General features: G+C 38.9%; 1 protein-coding gene across 8 annotated transcripts in view; it reads right to left on the reverse strand.

The window, feature by feature from the left end:
- Nucleotides 1–1,406: 1,406 nt before the first annotated feature.
- The window catches only part of LOC102955006 (phosphatidylinositol 3,4,5-trisphosphate 3-phosphatase TPTE2), a 161,783-nt gene continuing 142,077 nt past the window's right edge, over nucleotides 1,407–21,112 (reverse strand). For 6 of the 8 annotated variants that reach the window (XM_042961163.1, XM_042961104.1, XM_042961317.1 and 3 more), the window contains 4 exons: nucleotides 7,848–7,939; nucleotides 5,332–5,427; nucleotides 3,541–3,611; nucleotides 1,407–1,645 (listed from right to left, as the gene is read on the reverse strand). In XM_042961163.1, coding sequence (XP_042817097.1) covers nucleotides 1,531–1,645; nucleotides 3,541–3,611; nucleotides 5,332–5,427; nucleotides 7,848–7,939 — 374 coding nt within the window. In that variant the 3' untranslated portion in view covers nucleotides 1,407–1,530. Of the gene's footprint in view, nucleotides 1,646–3,353; nucleotides 3,440–3,540; nucleotides 3,612–5,331; nucleotides 5,428–7,847; nucleotides 7,940–21,112 lie in introns of those variants that run through there. The other 2 variants (XM_042961224.1, XR_006209651.1) reach the window with 2 other exon arrangements.

Raw genomic sequence — 21,112 nt, forward strand, 5'->3', positions numbered from 1 at the left:
AGTTGTTCGAAGGAAGTATTTACATTGGGTTCTAAGGTGGAAACCTCCCATAAAATCTCTTTATAGGAGCAAAAGCACGATAGTGTGGCACCTCATAAGGGCCAGGAATCTTGATGCACCTTAGAGGGTTAGAGAAGAGAAACCCCGGCTATGATATTTCAAAAAACAAGAGACTTAATGGGGGTTTCCTTCCTTCCTTCTTGCCAGTATTGAGAAGGGCTAGACCTTACCGCTCCTCACTGATTCAGCTCGGTATTTTCCCACTGACCTAAGCCTGCCACCTGATCTGCCCTCTGTAGCTCACTGCTGCATGGGTTTTAAAGGATACAGTACAGGGGCATCTGAGTGGCTCAGCTGGTTAAGCATCTGACTTCAGCTCAGGTCATAACCTGGCCATTTGTGAGTTTGAGCCCTGTGCTGACATCTCAGAGCCTGGAGCCTGCTTCAGATTCTGTGTCTCCTTTCTCTGCCCCTCCCCCCCTTGCCCTGTCTCTCTCTCTCAAAATTAAACATTAAAAAAATTTAAAGGAAACAGTACCAGCTGTTCTGCTGCAACACATTCCTATCACAAATTACAGGAAGTAATCTAGTCCCAACAAGTTCAGAACTTGAAAAACTTTTCCTCCAAAAGGAGCCTTCAGGTAGGTTGCTGCACTGGCAGCTGGGACCCCTTGTGGGCTGACTGGAGGGAAAAAGTGAACCTTTCATGCCATGTTCATAAATAAAGACAGTCAAGGTACAATGACGGGGAAGGTACTTGGAATAAAATAGTAAGAGAAAACGATTCCCTGGGGACACAGGACTAACCGATATTTACAATGCAAAGATGACCTTCCTTCAGAGTTCCCTAAACTTAAGTGAACTTGGCTGTGAGCAGGGTTGGTGAAGAAGGAGGTGGACTTTAAAAGAATCTAGATTTCTCTAGGCAAACATTTCCTTTGACTTCACTCGTGAAGGTGCAAAAATAAATAGAATATTCAGTAACCGCTGCTTGTGTTTACCGAGATTCCTGTGCCCTCCCCGAAGTCTGCGTGTGTAATTAGTCCATGCACTGGTGGGTCTGCTTGTGTACACAGTTTTCTGGGTTGAAAACAAGCAAGTCTTTGTGCCAATCTGATGTTTGTTAAGTTTATAAATCAAGCAGAGGAAGAAAACAGAAGTGACCTTTCTGATCTGAAATTAAAATGTAAAAGCAGGGAATACTTGTATTTTTAGATAAGTAAACACAGATTATTGGGAGGAATCATAATTTTAAATATTTTAAGGTTTGTTATGTAAAGGTTCTTCAAAGTGATAATTTGGAGCACAGTACATAAGAACGTTAGTTCTCGCAAACATGACCTAACTCCTTCAGAAAGTAAGAAGCACCCTTAAGATTTTACTTTGTATGTATTTAATAGGTTTGGCAAAAACATATGTACATGAATGTAAATATAAGTATACCAGCAAGGAAGGAGGTTTAGAAGCTACAAATATGTGGCAGGGATTGTGAGGAACATGATTCTGTCCGAGAAAGGGAACTACGCTTAATTAGGTACCAGCTACGACCTCATCAAAAAATACCTCGACTGCAAACTCTGGACGGTAAATTTTCCATGTTTTTGGTTTATGGGGATTATCCAATTCATTTCTTGAAAGATAAAGCCTAGAAAAGCAGAAACATCGTTGCAAGCACAGAAGGGTAAAAAAGGAGACCCACCTGCCACGGTTAGTCGCAGCCTCTGTCCGATCCCCTCTAGCCAGCTCCCCGCACCTCTCCACAGCCAACCAAATCTTAATCATCAGTAATTACACATCACCGATTCTTTTCACATTGCCTTTTATAGGATTAAGGACATTCGACATTAATAAATTGCCATGTGAAATCCTCCAGAGAGACTAGGTGTGTATTAAAACCAAGTAATAAAATACCAAGTCTTTTAAATGAGGACAGAGGCATTTTTGACCAGTTAACCACCTTGCAGCTAATCAAACAGCTATACCAAGCAGTAGGGAAAATTAGATCACTTCTCTCCTCACTTTTATAGGTTTCTAACTCATTGCCTCTCTAGTATGATCAATGTGTTTTAAAGGAAAAAATTGTGCCCCGTGGCAAGAACCACTTTGGAAGAGTCACACCCAATGAAGTTTCACCCAGATCTCGACTGAGGGGCTTGGCTCATGTTGGGAGTCAAAGTTTATTGTTTGTATACACCCAGGGAAAAACTGGTAAAAATTCCCCCATCAAATCCAAAGTTCACTCTATCCATTAAATAGGTGCATCAGAAGGATGTAGACCAGATATCCAACTTACTGTTGCCTTTACTGGACCGGAGGTGTGAGAGGAGGTGGTCAGATTGGAAGAAAAGGCTGGGATTATATGTAATGGGAACTGTCGATTCATGCCACATACAGTCACAGCTACCTCAAAACTCCGGTTCTGGAATATTTTTCCCTTTTTGTATTGGATGATGATTACGGTATGGTGATAACAATACACCTCAAATTTTCAGCGCTGAAGAACAAATACTCCCTAAAGTACTAGAGCACTAGAATTCTAGAGAATGTCTAGACTCAGGAATGAGTTTCCAGACAAGTAGAAGTTTTCTTGGAATAATCTTCAGTCAATACTTTTTAAAAAAAACTTTCCTAGGTGCCTGGGTGGCTCAGCTGGTTAAGCCTCTGACTCTTGGTTTCGGCTCAGGTCATGATCTCCTGGGTCCTGGGTCAAGCCCCACTTTGGGGTCCGAGCTGACAGTGCGGATCCTGCTTGAGACTCTGTCTCCCTCTCTCTGTGCCCCTCCCCCACTCAATATACTTTTTAAAAAATAAGCTTAAAAATGATTTTCTAATAACTAAACTGGGAAAGGTTTTTTCTTTTCCTTTCTTTTTGAGAGAGAGCATGAACAGGGGAGGGGCAGAGAGAGAGAATCCCAAGCAGACTCTGTGCTGTCAGCACAGAGCCGAATGCGGGGTTTGAACTCACAAATGTGAGATCATGACCTGAGCCAAAGTCAAGACTTGGAGCCACCCAGTCACCCCAAGAAAGTCATTTTTAAATGGGGGACTATTAAAGCGGTCTTCATTAATGCTTACTGTGTCTTCTAACTTCTGTCCTAGATCTAAGTGTGTCAATCACCTTTAAACTAGCTGCAGCTTCCCTAGAAGATGCCTTCCTTTGGGGCATAGAATTTAGTGGGTGGTCGGTCTAGGTAAATTAACACATTGGGAGGACCTCCCACAGGGTACTGAGCAGACTCCTACTAAACTTGCATGGGAGGGCTTTATTACCATACTCCAGATCTGATCAGAACACGTTTTAACTTCTGTGAAACAGTCCTATGGCACGGACCTTGAGGATAATGCAACGGTAGTTTCCAAGAATAGCCATATATTTTACATAACCAGATTAAGAGGAGAAAGGCAGTGAAGAATTGGGGAATTTGAGGATTCTTGGTTTCTGGAAATTGAGCATATGGCAATCAGCAAAAGGTTTGCCATCGCACTTTACACAGACCTTGAAGATTAAGCCGTTTCTACTGGATTGTATCAGAGCCATACCTGTTATTTTGTATAAAAGATGTATGGAACCAGAAGAAAAATGGGCAGTTGTCATAGTATTTAGGAAGAACCTAAAATAAAAAAAAAAAAAGTTATTTTTCATAGTAACATTGATACCAAAAGCTAATTCCAAAGGGATTAAAATTCCATTCATTTCTATATTTGTCAGTTGTAGCCATTAAGTACAGAGCACTTACAGTGTATAACTTTATACTCATGACACAAAGGAGGAGGCTTTAAGAAATGGCTCTTTCTATCAAAATGTAAGGAAATGTAATTTTTTCTGTACCTTTAAGCAATAGTCTTCTAATATAGTTTAGTTCTAAACAGAAACCTATGCCAGTTTATGCCTGAAGAGATCATCCATTTCTACAAGGGGCAGCTACATTGATAATTGTCATTATTGGTGGTAAAAATACCTAAACATTTTGAAAGTGTTTTCATCTCCTGGCCCTTGAAAATCACAAAATGACCAACATTGCTTGGGCCGGTGCCTGAAGCAGTGCTTCTGCTTAGAGACCACCAACTGAGAGAGGGTTCAGACTGGCTTCGTTATTCAAATCCAGTATGGGTCACTTGCTTCAACACACTTTTTTCAGTACTGAATAGATTCTCCCACAACAGAGAGCAAGCAGGGCATGAAGGAGGGCACAGGATATACATTTTAAATTGATCGACACAGTTACTTGTTGGCAGTTCTGCTTGATAATTTTAATAGGAAAATGAAACTACTGACCTTTAGAAATTTGTTACATATAGAATAACACTCGTGCACTTTATGACTGCTCAATATAAATTATACACTCATGATATTCAGAGTAATGACTATGGCAAACATTCTCATTTTATGTAAGGCAAATATCGGATTAAAAACACTTTTTTAAAAAAACTTTCCTAGGTGCCTGGGTGGCTCAGCTGGTTAAGCATCTGACTCTTGGTTTCAGCTCAGGTCATGATCTCATGGTTTCATGGGTTCAAGCCCCCAGGTTCTGTCCGTGCAGAGCCTGCTTGGATTCTCTCTCTCTTTCTGCCCCTCCCTCACTCATGCTGTATTTGTCGATCTCAAAATAAACTTAAAAAAATACTATTTAAAATGAATTATATGTCAATCCAAAGGAAAGTAAAATCTCCCTTTTACCCCCGAGTTTTTATTTAAATTCCAGTTAGTTAACATATACGGTAAGATAGGTTTCAGCAGAATTTAGTGATTCATCACTTAAATAACACCCAGTGCTCATCCCAACAAGTGCCCTCCTTAATGTTCATCACCCATTTAGCCCATCCCCCCACCCAACTCCCCTCCAGCAACCCTCTGTTCGTTCTCTACTGCAAACACTTCTAATTAATGAAAGAAGATGTTAGTTCAAGGATGCTTTCTACACAGTATAGATTCATAGAGTTAAACGTACACATAAATTTACAAACAATGCTACCTTAAGGAAAGAAGGTGTTTGTTGAAAGATGCTTTCAACACCATAAACTACAAATTATGGGGAACAATGTGTTTTAGAGATATGAAAGAAAAATGTGATCACTGCTCTGCAATAAACATACCTTGGTTTTTTTCTTATTTGAAAATATATGCAAACTGTATAGAATTTAGAAAAAATGAGCAAAAACCAGTTTAGGTTCTTTTAAAAATTTTTGTTATGGATCTGACTTGTTTTTCTCCCTCTCCCTGGCCAGGGCTTGACATCTCCTATTTCTTGCCGGGAATTATAGGAAAGGAAATCCTAAAGCAGAATAATTCAAAAGACCAGACGAGGATAACACTGTTTCTTGATTACTCACTGAGGAAGAGAGAAACCGTACTTTCACATCATCATACAGAGGTGGACAGCTGGATAAATGAATTATTACGTTGTCTGTTTCAATATCGTGAAGTATCTGTGAATGAACACATGGAATTCACAACCTTAAAACCAGCTGGTAAGAGAACAGTGAAGTTCATGGTCACAGATCAAGGCCTCCTGTATTTATCAAGTACGCTTGGTCTCATAGTCCAGTCACTACATGTAAATGTGAATCATTATTTCTATAAAGTTGCAATACTGTTACGTTTTTAAAAGGCCAATATGTTTGGAGGTCATGGTAGGGCAGTGGTAAAGAACAAAGCGTTCCCATTTCCATTAGAGTTTAACCAAGTAAACATTACGGTTGAACGTGTGCCACTTGGTTTTCTTATGCTGGGATATGCTAACATGCTCGGTTTTAAAGCTAGCCTTCACATTCAAAAAGCAATACATAATTGGTCATGTTTTATCAAAAAGGGGTCAGCTGATGGGATCATGGACCTTGTCCATGGCTGACTGCTGGATGGAGTGACCAAGAATTGGCCAAGTTTCTGGAACGAAGGACTTTCTTGAAGCTATACTAAGTATTTCTTTGTTATTGATTACCCTCGTGTAATAGTGGCCCCCACAATAAGAAAAGTCTATGTACCTGTGCAAAATAGAAAAGAAGGTGCAGACTCGAGGCATGCTTCAGGGAGCTACACGCACAAGAAGTAACAGAATGGCATAAATTACATGTCAAGCTAGATGATGAAGACTCTGGAGAGGTTAACAAGCAGCATAGAATGAGAAAGGTTCACAGAGAAGGTAGAAACAGAGTTGGGCATGGAAGGATTTGCATAAGTGAGGAGCACTGAAAAGAGAATCCAGTGGAGGCAGGGTGGTGTGGGAGAGGGGGAGGAAAGACCAGCAAAAACATGAAGCAGAAATTAAGAGTGTTGTGTTCCAAGGGCCAGAGGACACCCACTCTACTTGGAATGGAGTCTGCAGGTCAAGTACCTGATGGAAGTGAGCTCAGGTCTCAGGTATGTTATGGCTAAGGTTCAAGAGCCAGGGAAATAAGAATGAAGTTGAAGAATATGGAGAGGGGGGCATTTCCTATGTGACAAAGTGGCCTGATGATGATCACATATAACACTTATTTAGCGATTTATCGCTCACAAAGAAACTTCACATATATTGCCTAATCCTCAAAACACTTGGTATGTGATCTTTACAGATAATGCTGAGCCAAAGATATTAACTGGCTTTGACTACAGGCATGCCGTGTGTCTTCTCTACTTACAGCTTTTCACTGTTGGAGCAATGAAATACCTGCATATTGCAGGACTCTATATACTGTATTGTGTGAGGGGAAAGAAGAGGTAGGGAGACCGTTGTGGAAATCCGGGCATGAACAAACGAGGTGTTGGCAACAGGAACAGAAAGGAACGGAGAGAGTGAAGAGAGATTCCAAGGGTACAATCAACAGGAATTAGTGACTGACTGGATGTGCAGGCACAGCAAAGAGAGAATCAAAGATACCGCTAAATTTTAAGGCCTGAGTGAGAGAACTCTGGTGTCAGTTGCGCAAGCAGAGGAAAAACTCATTTGACAAACGTGGACTGACAAACACGGTTGGATTGTTGGGGCAGAGACCGTCCATGTTGTGGGTCCCGGTAGGTGCTCATAAACATGTGCGGAGTGGAAGAAAGAAAAAAATATATAAGGCAGGGGAATGGACGAGCAGAACCAAGAGTAGGGTACGTACAGAGGTAAGAACAGAAAGCCAAGGATCAGGACTGGGCGAGGGCCTTCCGTGGAGGAGAGGGGAAGGAGTGGTGCTGGAGAAGTGATAGAATAGAGGCAAGCCTGCGAGAGAATTCTAAGAGTTTATATTTCTTAGATCTAGGAAGGTTTCTTAATCAGAAAAGGTTGATGATCTTAGGCATACCAGGTCCCATTGCTTTTGGGCAGAGAGCTACATCCAGCCAGCCACTTGGGTTACTCTTGAAGGTGCAGACCCACAGGACATGTGAGATAGAATCACTTGGGACATTGCTAACTCGAGAGACTCCTGAGCCCCATTCCAGATTCCCTGAATCATATTTTTGAGGTACAGTCTTGATGTCTCCATCTTTTTAGTGTGCATGCCAATCACCTATAAGCTTATAATTTCAGAATCAGTACCATATTATAAAATGACAAGAAGAAGACTATTTAGCTAAAAATGACCAGATACATGAATCGAAAACTCTGATAAATTCCTGGGAACATGCTTGGCATTTGTGTAAAAGGGAAAGGCAAAGCAACACACTGAACTGAAAAGATAGTTTGGAAAACGCCCTGAAAAGACTATTTTGAATAAGGAGTTTGTGCTCTGACTTGTGTCTGAACACAGGGATGCCAAGTTGGATGGTAACCAGAAAACAGCATGGTCTTTCTTTGTGGTGAGTGACGGTCTGGGAGGTCAACATGCTGATTGACGTGGAGAATTAAAACAAATGCCAGCATTTTCAGTTTACGTGCTCTTACCCAACAATTTTTGGAAGCAGAACTTAAAAAGACGATTTTGCGGTGCAATATTATTTGTACTTTTAGATCATTTCCATTGCCTTTTCCAACACCTGAATGAAATAAAATTAGGCCAGTTAGAGCAAAGATCAAAATGTCTTACCAATTCACATTATGGTTTAGAAAGAAAATTATTCCAGCTCACAGTGTGTCAATACTGAATCATTTGGGTCTTGCGTGAATTCTGTCTTTAAAAGACAAAGCTTCAAGCCCAACTTTGTCTCCCAAAGCCCAATTTATAAGGCTGGAGAGGGGGGAAAAAAAGAAATATAGTTCGGCTTCTCAGACAGAATTTTATCTCTTTCATTTCACCTTTCTAGAAAAAAAAAAGTCAGGGAATGGGACTTGTACCCTTTCCTGCTGATGGGTTGCATTTTTCAGATACCCAATACTGTTTCTTAATAATAAATAGCCTAAATTCCTCTTGCCGTCCTTTAACTCCAGTTCCCAGGGCAGTCGCCATGAAAATACTGAATGGCTATACCTAAACATTCCTGTGATGTTCAGTATACATATACAGACAAATGGTTTCTCTCCCTGTATTCAATTCAGAGGACCTTCTTTTAGTAGTTCCTAAAAGGGCTGGTTTCTCAAGCCTTCAATTTTTAGTGCTTTCCTTTTACCCATGCAGGTCACAAAAATATGCACAGAAGTAAAGGTACAGAACTCAAAAAAATATTCTAACAAAGTCATATATATATATATATATATATATATATATATATACACAGATCATTCTTGATGGTCATATTATGCTTGCTTTGTTTCCACCAAACCCACATTATTAATTTGTAGTAGACCATCATCATTTCTTTGCCTGTCTTCCCCTGGCCCCATTCCAGCTGGAGAATCTCTTCCCACTGATGCCAACTGGAGATCAGTGAAATGAACAGCTAAACGAATTGAAATACTTGCTTTCTAAGCTTAGATTACCACACATTTAAAACTTTTAAAATGAAGCATATTTACACAATATAACTTTTAAAGTTTATTTTGAAGGAGAGAGAGCAAGCATGAGTTGGGAAGGGGCAGAGACCGAGGGAGAGAGAGAATCTCAAGTAGGCTTTATGCTGTCAGTGCAGAGCATGATGGGCTCAATCCCATGCACCGTGAGATCATGACCTGAGTCGAAATCAAGAGTCAGATGCTTGACCTACTGAGCCACCCAGGCACCCCTATTTACACAATATAAAAGGTAGAAAAGACATGAAGTGAAGAGTCTGTCTCATCCACCCCCCCATTTACTTCTCCAACTCCAAATAGATGTTTTTTATGCATATATAATCAAATATGAATATATACCCTCCCAGAAGTTTTTATGTATATATATGCAAACATGAATACATGTTATTCCCCACTTTTGTTTTACAGAAATCGTTGCATATCATAACACTGTCCTGTACGCATACCATAGCACTGTCCTCTACCTTGCATTTTTTTTTAACGTTTATTTATTATTGAGAGACGGAGAGACACAGAGCATGAGCAGGGGAGGGGCAGAGAGAGAGGGAGACACAGAATCTGAAGCAGGCTCCAGGCTCTGAGCTGTCAGCACAGAGCCCGACGCGGGGCTTGAACCCACGAACCGTAAGATCATGACCTGAGCCGAAGTCGGACGCTTAACTGACTGAGCCACCCCATCTACCTTGCATTTTTTTAATACATGTCAAAAATTTTATTTTACTCATTAATAAGAAACCAGTAAAATGTTACAGCTCATTAAAGTACTGCACAAGCCACTGGGAAAAACAGTATGGAATTTCCTCACAAAATGAAATATCGAATTACCATATGGTCCAGTAATTTCACTCTAGGTATTTACCCAAAGAATATAAAAATGCTAATTTGAAAAGATATGTACACTCCTATGTTTATTGCAGCATTATTTACAATAGCCAATATATGGAGGCAACCCAAGTGTCTATTGACAGATGCATGGATAATGAAGATGTGTACGTATACCATGGAATGAATGTTGCTCAGCCATAAAAAGGAATGAAATCTTGCCATTTGCAGCAATGTGGATGTACCTAGAGAGTAGAATGCGAAGTGAAATAGGTCAGAAAGACAAATACCATATGAATCCCCTCCTATGTGAAATTTAAGAAAATAAATGAAAGAAAAAGAGAGACAAAAGACCAGACTCTTGAATACAAATTGGTGGTTAGCAGAAGGGAGGTGGGTGGGGGGATGGGTGAAATAAAGGGGATTAAGAGTACACTTACCTTGATGAGCCCTGAGTAATGTATAAAATTGTTAAATCATTATATTGTACACCGGAAACAAATATAAGCTAATGTACGTTATACTTAAATTTAAAAAAGTACCGCATTGGGGCACCTGGTAGCTCAGTCAGTTGAAGGTCCAACTTCGGCTCAGGTCATGATCTCAGGGCTCATGAGTTTGAGCCCCACATCGGGTTCTGTGTCTCCCTCTCTCTCTCTGCCCCTACCCCACGCGCACTTGGTCTCTCTCTCTAAAATGAATAAACATTAAAAATAAATAAATAAAAAATAGGGGTGCCTGGGTGGCTCAGTCGGTTAGGCGTCTGACTTCGGCTCAGGTGATGATCTCACAGTTTGTGGGTTTGAGCCCCGCGTCGGGCTCTGTGCTGACAGCTCGGAGCCTGGAGCCTGCTTCGGATTCTGGGTCTCCCTCTCTTTCTGCTCCTCCCCCACTCATGCTGTCTCTCTCTGTCTCTCAAAAATAAAAATAAAAAGCATTAAAAATGTTTAAAAAATAATAAAGTACTGTACATTTATAGGCGGATAAGGGCTGATGACATGAATTTACAAATAAATACAAAATGGCTCAATAATCCATTGCATTCCACCGGACACAACTAATTTGCATTTTTAAGTACAAAAATTATTTGCAGCATTACCAGTTTGCTACAACTTACAGTTACAAAATAGCTTAAAGACCATGAGAGGTGGAGATAATCCCAGAAGCGTCCACTAGACAATTTACTCTCATTTCAAATTCTTTCACCCTTTCTTCTGACAGTCTCCCCACCCCCCTTCTGTTTTGATCATAACAATCTCAAAGGAAGGTTATTCTTATTCCAAAAGAAAGCTGGTGTTTCCAACACTGAGTCAGGAAAAAATAGGAAATCTGAACAGACCAATTACTAGTAATGAAGCTGAATCAGTAATCAAACAACTCTTAAACTAAAGCCCGGGACCAGATGGATTCACAGGTAAATTCTAAACATTTAAAGAAGAGTTAATACCTATTCTCTGCAAACTATCCCCAAAAATAGAAGAGGAAGGAAAACCTCCAAATATATTCTACAAGGCCAGCATTACTTACACCAAAACCAGACAGAAGTCACTATGAAAAAAAAACTACAGGCCAACCTTCCTGATGAACATACACCTGAAACTCAACAAAATATGAGCAAACCACATTCAACGATACATGAAAAGGATTATCTACCACAGTCAGTGGGATTTATTCTGGGGACGCAGGGATGGTTGCATATTTTCAACTCCGTCAACATGGTACACTGCTTTAGCAAAAGGAGGATAAAAATCATGATTGTTTTTCGTTGCTGGGAAGATGGCAGGGTAGGAGGATCCTGAGTTAACCTCGTCCACAAACACACTGAGGTAACAGCCACATCAGTGCAACTATGAAAATGACCCAAACACTGGCAGGACAGACTTTCCACAGTAGAGAGGAGGCCACGTCGAAAAGGTTAGAAGGGGAGACAGTTGAGAACTGTCCCGGCAAGGCTAACCATAAACAGGAGGGAACCACGAGCTTAGGCAAGAAAATCAGACCCCACCGCAGGCACAGAGGGCCTGCACTGGGAAGATGAGTCCCTGTAACGTTTGGCTTTGAAAACCAGCTGGCTTAACAAGTTTTTATGACCAGAGGGCTTAACTCTGGGCACTTTATTTAGTCAAGTATAATTAATATACAGTATTATATTTGTTTTGGGTGTACAATATAATGACTAAGGGTTCTATACGTTACTTAGTGCTCATCAAGGTCAGGGTTCTATTAATATTCTTTACCCCACCCCTTTTCCCCTCTGGCAACCACCAGTTTATTCTTTGTATTTAAGAGTCTGGTTCTTTTGGTTGTTGTTCTGTTTCTTAAATTGCATTTATGAATGAGATCATATGGTGTTTGTCTTTCTCTGATTGAATTATTGCACTTAACAATATACCCTCTAGGTCCATTCACGCTCAAATGGCAAGATTTCATTTTTTATGGCTTAATATTCACATATATATATATATATATATATATATACACACACACACTACCTTTATCCATTCATCAGTTGATGAACACTTTAGTTGCTTCCGTATAATGGCCATAGTAAATAATGCTGCAATAAATATAAGGATGTGTGTGTGTGTATACGTATGTGTGTATGTATATACATGAAAGATGTATATACACACATATATACATATGTGGGTATGTATATACATATACATAAAAGATGTGTGTATATATACATAAAAGATATGTGTGTATGTATATATATACATAAAAGATATGTGTATGTATATACATAAAAAAGTATATGTACATGTATATAAGTATATGTGTATATATGTATATAAGATATGCATATGTATATAAATAAGTTTACTTATTTATAAATGTAAGTATACATATGTATACATATATACATAAAAGACTTGTATATATACATAAAAGATACATATATACATAAAAGATGTGTGTGTATATATATACACATAAGTGTATATATATATATGTGTGTGTGTATATATATATGTAAACATAAGTTTACTTGAGAGGGAGAGAGAGGGAGAGAATCCCAAGCAAGCTCCATGCTGTCAGCATGAAGACTGACACGGGGCTCGATCCCATGAACTGTGAGATCATGACCTGAGTTGAAATCAAGAGTTGGATGCTTAACTGACTAAGCCACCCAGGTGCTGCCTATATCTTTTCAAATTAGGGTTTTAATATTTTTGGGTAAATACCCAGTAAAATTACTGGATCATATGATAATTCTATTTTTAATTTTTTGAGGATAGTTTCCACAGTGCCTGCACCAATTTGCATTCCCACCAATAATGTACGAAGGCTCTTCCTTCTCCAATTCCTCAACAGCACTTGTTATTTCTTGTGTTCTTGATTCTAGCCATTTTGATATGTGTGAAGCTATAGGTCATTGTGGTTCTAATTCATATTTCCTTGATGACTAGTGATGTTGAACATCTTTTCATGTGTCTGTTGGCCATGTGTAGTAGGTCTTTTTTGGAAAAATGTCTATTCAGGTCCTCTGCCCATTTTTTAGTCTGATACTTAGCTTTTTGGTGTTGAGTTGTAGATGTTCTTTTTAAAAAATGTTTTCATGTTTATTTATTTTGAAAGAGAGAGAGAGAGGGAGAGAGCACGCACACACAAGTGAGCAGGGGGGAGGCGGAGAGGGAGAGAGAGAATCCCAAGCAGGCTCCATACTGTCAGTGCAGAGCTGGATGTCAGGCTCAGTCTCATGAATCATGAGATCATGACCTGAGCTAAGATCAAGAGTCAGATGCTTAACCAACTGAGTCACCCAGGTGCCCCTAGTTGTGTATGTTCTTTATATATTCTGGGTATTAGCCCCTTATCAGATCATTTACAAATATCCTCTCCTATTCAGTAGGTTGTCTTTTCATTTGGTTAATGGATTCCTTCATTGTGCAAAAAAGCTTTTCCTTTTGGTGTAGTACCATAGTTTAATTTTGCTTTTACTTCCCTTACCTTAGGAGACATATCTAAAAAAATGTTGCTATGGCTATGTTAAAGAAATTACTGCCTATACTCTCTTCTATGAATTTTATGGTTTCAGGTCTCACATTTAGGTCTTTTATTTATTTATTTATTTATTTATTTTAATTTTTTTTTTTAACGTTTATTTTTGAGACAGAGAGAGACAGAGCATGAACGGGGGAGGGGCAGAGAGAGAGGGAGACACAGAATCGGAAGCAGGCTCCAGGCTCTGAGCCATCAGCCCAGAGCCCGACGCGGGGCTCGAACTCGCGGACTGCGAGATCGTGACCTGAGCTGAAGTCGGACGCTTAACCGACTCCTTCCCCCGGGCGCCCCACACATTTAGGTCTTTAATCATCTGAGTTTGTGTGTATGGTGTAAGAAAGTGGTAGAGTTTCACTCCTTTGTATGTAGCTGTCCAGTTTTCCCAGTATCATTTGTTAAAGAGACTGTCTTTTTCCTATTGTATATTCTTGCCTCGTTTGTCCTAGATTAATTGACCATAAAAGGGTGGGTTTATTTTGGGGCTAATTATTCTGTTCCATTGATGTTTCTATTTTGGTGACAGCACCATACTGTTATGATGACTACAACTTAGTATATCTTGAAATCTGGGATTGTGATACTCCCAGCTTCATTGTTCTTTGTCAAGATTGCTTTGGCTATTTGGGGTCTTTTGTGGTTCCATGTGAATTTTAGGATTATTTGTTCTATTTCTGTGAAAAATGTTGTTGGTATTTTGATAGGGTTTGCGTTAAATCTGTGGATTGCTTTAGGTAGTATGGACATTTTAATAATTTAAAATTTTAACAATGGGGTTGTTTTTCTTAATTTCTCTTTCTGCTACTTCATTATTAGTGTATAGAAATGCAACACATTTCTCTATGTTAATTTGGTATCCTGTGACTATTGAATTATCAGTTCTGGAAGTTTTTGCTGAAGGACTTTATATAGTATCATGGCATCTGCCAATAGGGACAGCTTTACTTCCTTCTTACCAATTTGAATGCCTTTTATTTATTTTTCTTGTCCGACTGCTGTGGCCAGGACTTCCAATAGTATGATGAATAAAAGTAGTGATAGTAGTAGACATCTTCGTCTTGTTACTGATCTTAGAGGAAAAGCTCTTGGTTTTTAACATTGAGGATGATGTTAGCTGTGAGTTTTTTATGTATGGCCTTTATTATGTTGAGGTATGTTCCCTCTAACCCTTGAGAATTTTTATCACGAAAGGATGTTGTATTTTGTCAAGTGCTTTTTCTGCATCTATTGAAATGATCATATGGTTTTTATACTTTCTCTTGTTAATGTGATGTGTCACTGTTGATTCATTTGAAAATACTGAACCACCCTTGTATCCCTGGAATGGATGATGATGAATGTTTTTTTTTAATGTATTGTTGGATTCAGTTTGCTAATATTTTTTGAGGATTTTTACATCTATGTTCATCAGAGATATTGGCCTGCAGTTTTCTTTCTTTCTTTCTTTCTTTCTTTCTTTCTTTCTCTCTCTCTCTCTCTCTCTCTTTCTTTCTTTCTCTCTTTCTCTCTTTCTTTCTCTCTTTCTTTCTCCCTCCTCTTCTTCTTCTTCTTTGGTAATATCTTTTTTTTTTTTTTTTAACGTTTATTTTTGAGACAGAGAGAGACAGAGCGTGAACAGGGGAGGGTCAGAGAGAGAGGGAGACACAGAATCTGAAACAGGCTCCAGGCTCTGAGCTGTCAGCACAGAGCCCGACGCGGGGCTCGAACCCACGGACCGTGAGATCATGACCTGAGCCGAAGTCGGACGCTTAACCGACCGAGCCACCCAGGCGCCCCTTTGGTAATATCTTTATCTCATTTTGGTATCAGGATAATACTGGACTCTTGGAATGATTTTGGAAACTTTCCCTCTTCTACTTTTTGGAATGCTTTGAGGATAATAGGTATTAGCTCTTCTTTAAATGTTTGGTAGAATTCACCTGTGATGTCATCTGGTCCTGGACTTTTGTTTGTTGGAAGTTTTTTGATTACTGATTCAATTTCATTGCTAGTAATTGGTCTGTTCAAATCTTCTATTTGTTCCTGATTCAATTTTAGAAGACTGTATGTTTCTATGAATTTATCCATTTCTTCTAGGTTGTCCGATTTGTCAGCATTTAATTTTTCATAATATTCTCTTATAATCTTTTGTATTTCTGTGGTGTCTGTTATTTCTCTTTAATTTATGATTTTGAGTCCTCTCTCCTTTTTTTGAAATGTGTGGCTAAAAATTTGTAATTTTTTTTGTCTTTTCAAAGAGCCAGCTCCTGGTTTCAATGATCTGTTCTATTGTGTTTTTAGTTTATGTATCATTTATTTTTGTTGTAATCTTTATTATATCTTTCCTTCTACTAGCTTTGGGCTTTATTCCTCTTCTTCCAACTCATTTAGTTATAAGGTTAGGTTTCTTGAGATTTTTTTAAATTAATTTTTTAATTTACATACATGTAAATTTACATCCATGTTGCATGTAGCACAACAATCATTTCTGGAGTAGATTCCTTAATGCTCCTTACCCATTTAGCCTATCCCCCCTCCCATAACCCCTCCAGCAACCTTCTGTTTGTTCTCCGTATTTAAGAGTCTCTTATGTTTTGTCCCCCTCCCTGTTTTGGTATTATTTTTGCTTCCTTTCCCCTATGTACATCTGTATCTTAAAGTCCTCATATGAGTGAAGTCATAGGGTATTTGTCTTTCTCTGACTAATTTCGCTTAGCATAATACCCTCTAGTTCCATCCACTTAGTTGCAAATGGCAAGATTTCATTCTTTTTGAATGCCGAGTAATACCCCATTGTATATATATACCACATCTTCTTTATCCATTCATCCATCGATGGACATTTGGGCTCTTTCCATACTTTGGCTGTGCATATGCATTGGCTGTACATTGGGGTGCATGTGCCCCTTCGAAACAGCATACCTGTATCCCTTGGATAAATACCTAGTAGTGCAATTGCTGGGTTGTAGGGTAGTTCTATTTTTATCTCGAGATTTTTCTTGCTCTGGAGGTGACTTGTATTGCCACAATCTTCCCTCTTAGAACAGCTTTTGCTGCATCTGTAAGATTTTGGACTGTTGTGTTTTCATTTTCATTTGTCTCCATTTTTTGATTTCCTCTTTCATTTCTTGGTTGACCCATTTATTGATAGTAGCATATTATTTAGCCTCCATGTATTTGTGTTAAGTTTTTTCTTGTGATTGATTTCTAGTTTCATACCATTGTGGTCATAAAAGATGTATGATAGGATTCCAGTCTTTTTGAATTTATTGAGCTTTGTTTTATAGCCTAACATGTGATCTATTCTGGAGAATGTTCCATGTACACTCGAAAATAATGTGTATTCTGCTGTTTGGGGATGGAATGTCCTGTTATATATTAGGTCCATCTGGTCCTATTTCCTTGTTGATTTTCTGCCTGGATGATCTATCCATTGATGTAAATGGGCTGTAAAATCCCCTACTATTTTTGTGTTACCATCAGTTTCTTTCTTTAGATCTGTTAGTAGCTGCTTTTTGTATTTAGATGCTTCCATGTTGGGTGCATATTTACAGTTATATCCTCTTGTTGGATTGTTCCTTTATCATTTAATGTCCTTGTCTCTAGTTACCATCTTTGTTTTAAAATTTATTTTGTCTAAGTATTATGACCCCAGATTTCTTTCTTCTATTTGCATGGTAAGTATTTTTCCATCTATTTACTTTCTTTTTTTAAAATTTATATCCAAGTTAGCATATAGTGCGATAATGATTTCAGGAGTAGATTTCCATCTATTTACTTTCAGTCTGTATGTGTCTTAGGTCTGAAGTGAGTCTCTTGTAGGCAGCATATAGATGGGTCTTGCTTTCTTAACCATTCAATCGCCCCATGTCTTTTGATTGGAGCATTTACTCCATTTAAAGTAATTATCATTAGGTATATACTTATTGCCATTGTGTTACTTGTTTTATGGTTGTGTTTTTGTAGTTTTTCCCTGTTCTTCTCTTGCTCTCTTCCCTTGTGGTTTTATGGTTTTCTTTAGTGTTATGCTTGGATTTGTTTCTATTTTTTGCATTTCTATTGCAAGTTTTTGATTTATGAGTACCATTAAGCTCATATATACACGTTATACACAGAGCAGTCTATATTAAGTTTATGGTTGCTTAAGTTTGAACACATTCTAAAAGCAATAAATTTTTACTTTGTACCAACCATGTTTTATGCACATGATGTCATACTTTATATCCTTTTATTTCACAAATCCCTTGGCTGATTTTTGTAGACATAATTGATTTTAGTGTGTTTATGCTTTAACCTCTATACTGGTTTTATGATTAATCTACTGCTTTTATTATATGTTTGCACTTCCCTGTGAATTTTTTTCCTGTCATAATTTTCTTACTTCTGATTATGGTCTTTTCTTTCCACTCAAAGAGTTCCTTTTAACACGTCTTGTAAGGCTGGTTTAGTGGTAATGAACTCCTTTAACTTTTGTTTGGGAAATTTTTTCTCTCTCCTTATGAATGGTGGACTTGCTGAGTAGCGTATTCTCGATTGCAGGTTTTTTTCCTTTCAGGTTGACATCGGCCTTAGCACCATTTTTCTAGATTTGTCTCCTCCAGTATGGGAAACGAAAGGAACGATAAGCTATTGGGACTTCTCTAAAGTAAGCTTTTGCACAGTCAAGGAAACCACCAACAAATTGAAAAGGCAACCTCCTGAGTGGGAGGAAATATTTTCAAATGGTATATAAGGAGTTAATATCCAAATATAAAGAACTTATAAAACTCAACACCAAAAAATAAATCCAATTTAAAGGTGGGCAGGGCACCTGAATAGACATTTTCCAAAGAGGACATACACATGAAAAGATACCCAACGTCACTAACCATGACAGAAATGTAAATCAAAACCACAATGAGATATCACTTAACACCTGTCAGGATGGCTACAATAAAAAAGACAAGAAATAACAAGTGTTGGCAACGATGTGGTGAATGAGGAACACTTGTGCACCACTAGTTGGGACGTAAATTGGTGCAGCCACTGCAGAAAACCGTATTGACGTTCCTCAAGAAATGAAAAATGCAAATACCATATGATCCAGTAATTGCACTACCAGGAATCTATCCAAAGAAAACAAAAACAGTAATTTGAAAAGATATCTGCACCTCTATGTTTATTGCAGCATTATAATAGCCAAGATATGGAAGCTACTCAAGTGTCCACTGATAGACGAATGAATAAAGAAGTGGTATATAAATACAATGGAATATTAGCCATAAAAAGAAGGAGATTTTGCCATTTGCGAGAACATGGATGGACTTAGAGGGTATTATGCTAAATGAAAGAAGTCAGACAAAAAAGGACAAATACCATATGGTCTTACTTATACGTGGAATCTAAAAAGTAAAACAAACAAATGCACAAACAAAAAAAGCAGAACCAGACCTGTAAAAATAGAGAACTGATGGTTGCCAAAGGGGAAGCAAGTGGTGAGGTGAATTAGGTGAAGGAAAGTGGGAGAGAAAGGCTTCCAGCTATGTAATGAATAGGTCATGGGGATAAAAGGTACAGCATTAGGAAATTGAGTGATACTGTATGTGTATGATGTTGGACAGTTGCTACACTTGTGAACATAACATACAGACTCATCAAATCACTAGGTCATATGTCTAAAACTAACATTTTGTGTCAAATATACTTCAATAAAAAGAGTTTGTTTTAAAAAATTTTATTTTGGGGGCGCCTGGGTGCCTCGGTCCGTTGGGCGACCGACTTCACTCGGGTCATGATCTCACTGATTGTGAGTTCGAGCCCCATGTCAGGCTCTGTGCTGATAGCTCAGAGCCTGGAGCCTGCTTCGGATTCTGTGGCTTCCTCTCTCTCTGCCCCTCTCTCTCCTTCAAAAATAAACATTAAAAAAATTTTTAAATATTTTATTTTTAAGTAATCTCCATACCCAATGTGGGGCTTGAATTTACAACCCCAACATCAAACGTCACATGCTCTACTGACTGAACCAACCAGGAGCCCCAAGAAAAAGTTTATAAAAATAAGGAGAGACAACATGTAGAAGTCCAAGAACTGTTACTATAAAAGAATGGCAACAACAACAACAACAAAAATGAAAGCCAATGTTGCTGGAGCTAATTTATGGAGGGACAGAGAGGAAGGGATAAAATCAGAGAAGTGGATGGTGAGGGAGATGGTGTAGTGAGACATGCCAGAGACATCCTAGTTCAAGACAACAGAGATTTACCAAGCTCCACCTATGTGTCATGGCCTGGGGGATTCAAAGATGAATGGATAATGGTCTCTGTCCTTATGCAGTTTGCAATATAGGCTATATCCCCTGACTTAGACTATAGTGTTATAAATACACCTTAATAATAAGCAAATGGCCACCCATAGTTCGAGTTCTCCTCGAAGCAGACCCTGAGCCAACCATTAAGGTGCTAGTGATTTACAAAGGAAGTGTTCCTAGGAGGAACTCCTAAGAGCCAAGGAAGGGTGGGATTTCAAGCAACAGATTCAGCTTGATCCATGGGGAATTCTTTAGTGTAAATTGTACTGCCGAATTTGTCACACTTTGAAGCAATAGAGTTAGGTTTTTGTACACCTGCTAAACGGCTATGGGCTGCCCAACAGGGTGGTGTCACTCTCAGGCATTTTGGGTTCCGTATAGGTGAATTGGCTCCAGTGGTATTTCTCTGAAGATTACAGCAAAGGGAGTGGAAGCTGGGGGTGGGAGCACAGAGATGTTAGAGGGGATCCAAGGGGATGCTGATGGGGCACCAAGAGTCTCCACCCCCAAGGGCTAACAGAACTTCTTAGCCTAGAAGATAGGGCTTGAAGGACAGGTGGAGGATAATAAGAGAAATAAAACAGAAAAACAACAAAAGAAGGCTGGTGTCATTAGCTGTGGCCTGATTATCTACATGGGTGCAGAAAGAATGTTAACTTACCATGTGGGCCTTCTTAAGTCAGCTCTGCAAGCCTGGGCCCACATTGTATTAAACAACTGCTGAGGTTGCAACTTTGGAAGTCTACATGAGGCATCTCAAACTGGATGTTTATAATCCATTTCATGTTAGCCCAAGACGAGCAAACCAAACCCATGAAATTCTCTACCACTTTTCCCCTGCAGAGCTCCTACATTTGGGTCAGTTCCTTTGTTCTCCACATCTGTGCCTTACAGTTTTAACTACACAACGTTTCCACAGATCTTATCTAAAATTTAAAATATGAACAGAGAAATCACAGTCTTAGGATATCATATCAGACTGAGAAACATGAAATTGTAGAACTTATTTAAAACCTTTATAATTTTTAAAAATATTTACTTAGAGAGAGGGAGCGCACATGGGGGAGGGACAGAGAGAGAGGAAGAGACAGAATCCCAGGCAGGCTCTGAGTTGTCAGTGCAGAGCCCGAGGTGGGGCTCGAACTCACAAACCATGAGATCATGACCTGAG

This window comes from Panthera tigris, chromosome A1 (assembly GCF_018350195.1).
Source record: "Panthera tigris isolate Pti1 chromosome A1, P.tigris_Pti1_mat1.1, whole genome shotgun sequence".
In the NCBI taxonomy this organism is placed as follows: domain Eukaryota; kingdom Metazoa; phylum Chordata; class Mammalia; order Carnivora; family Felidae; genus Panthera; species Panthera tigris.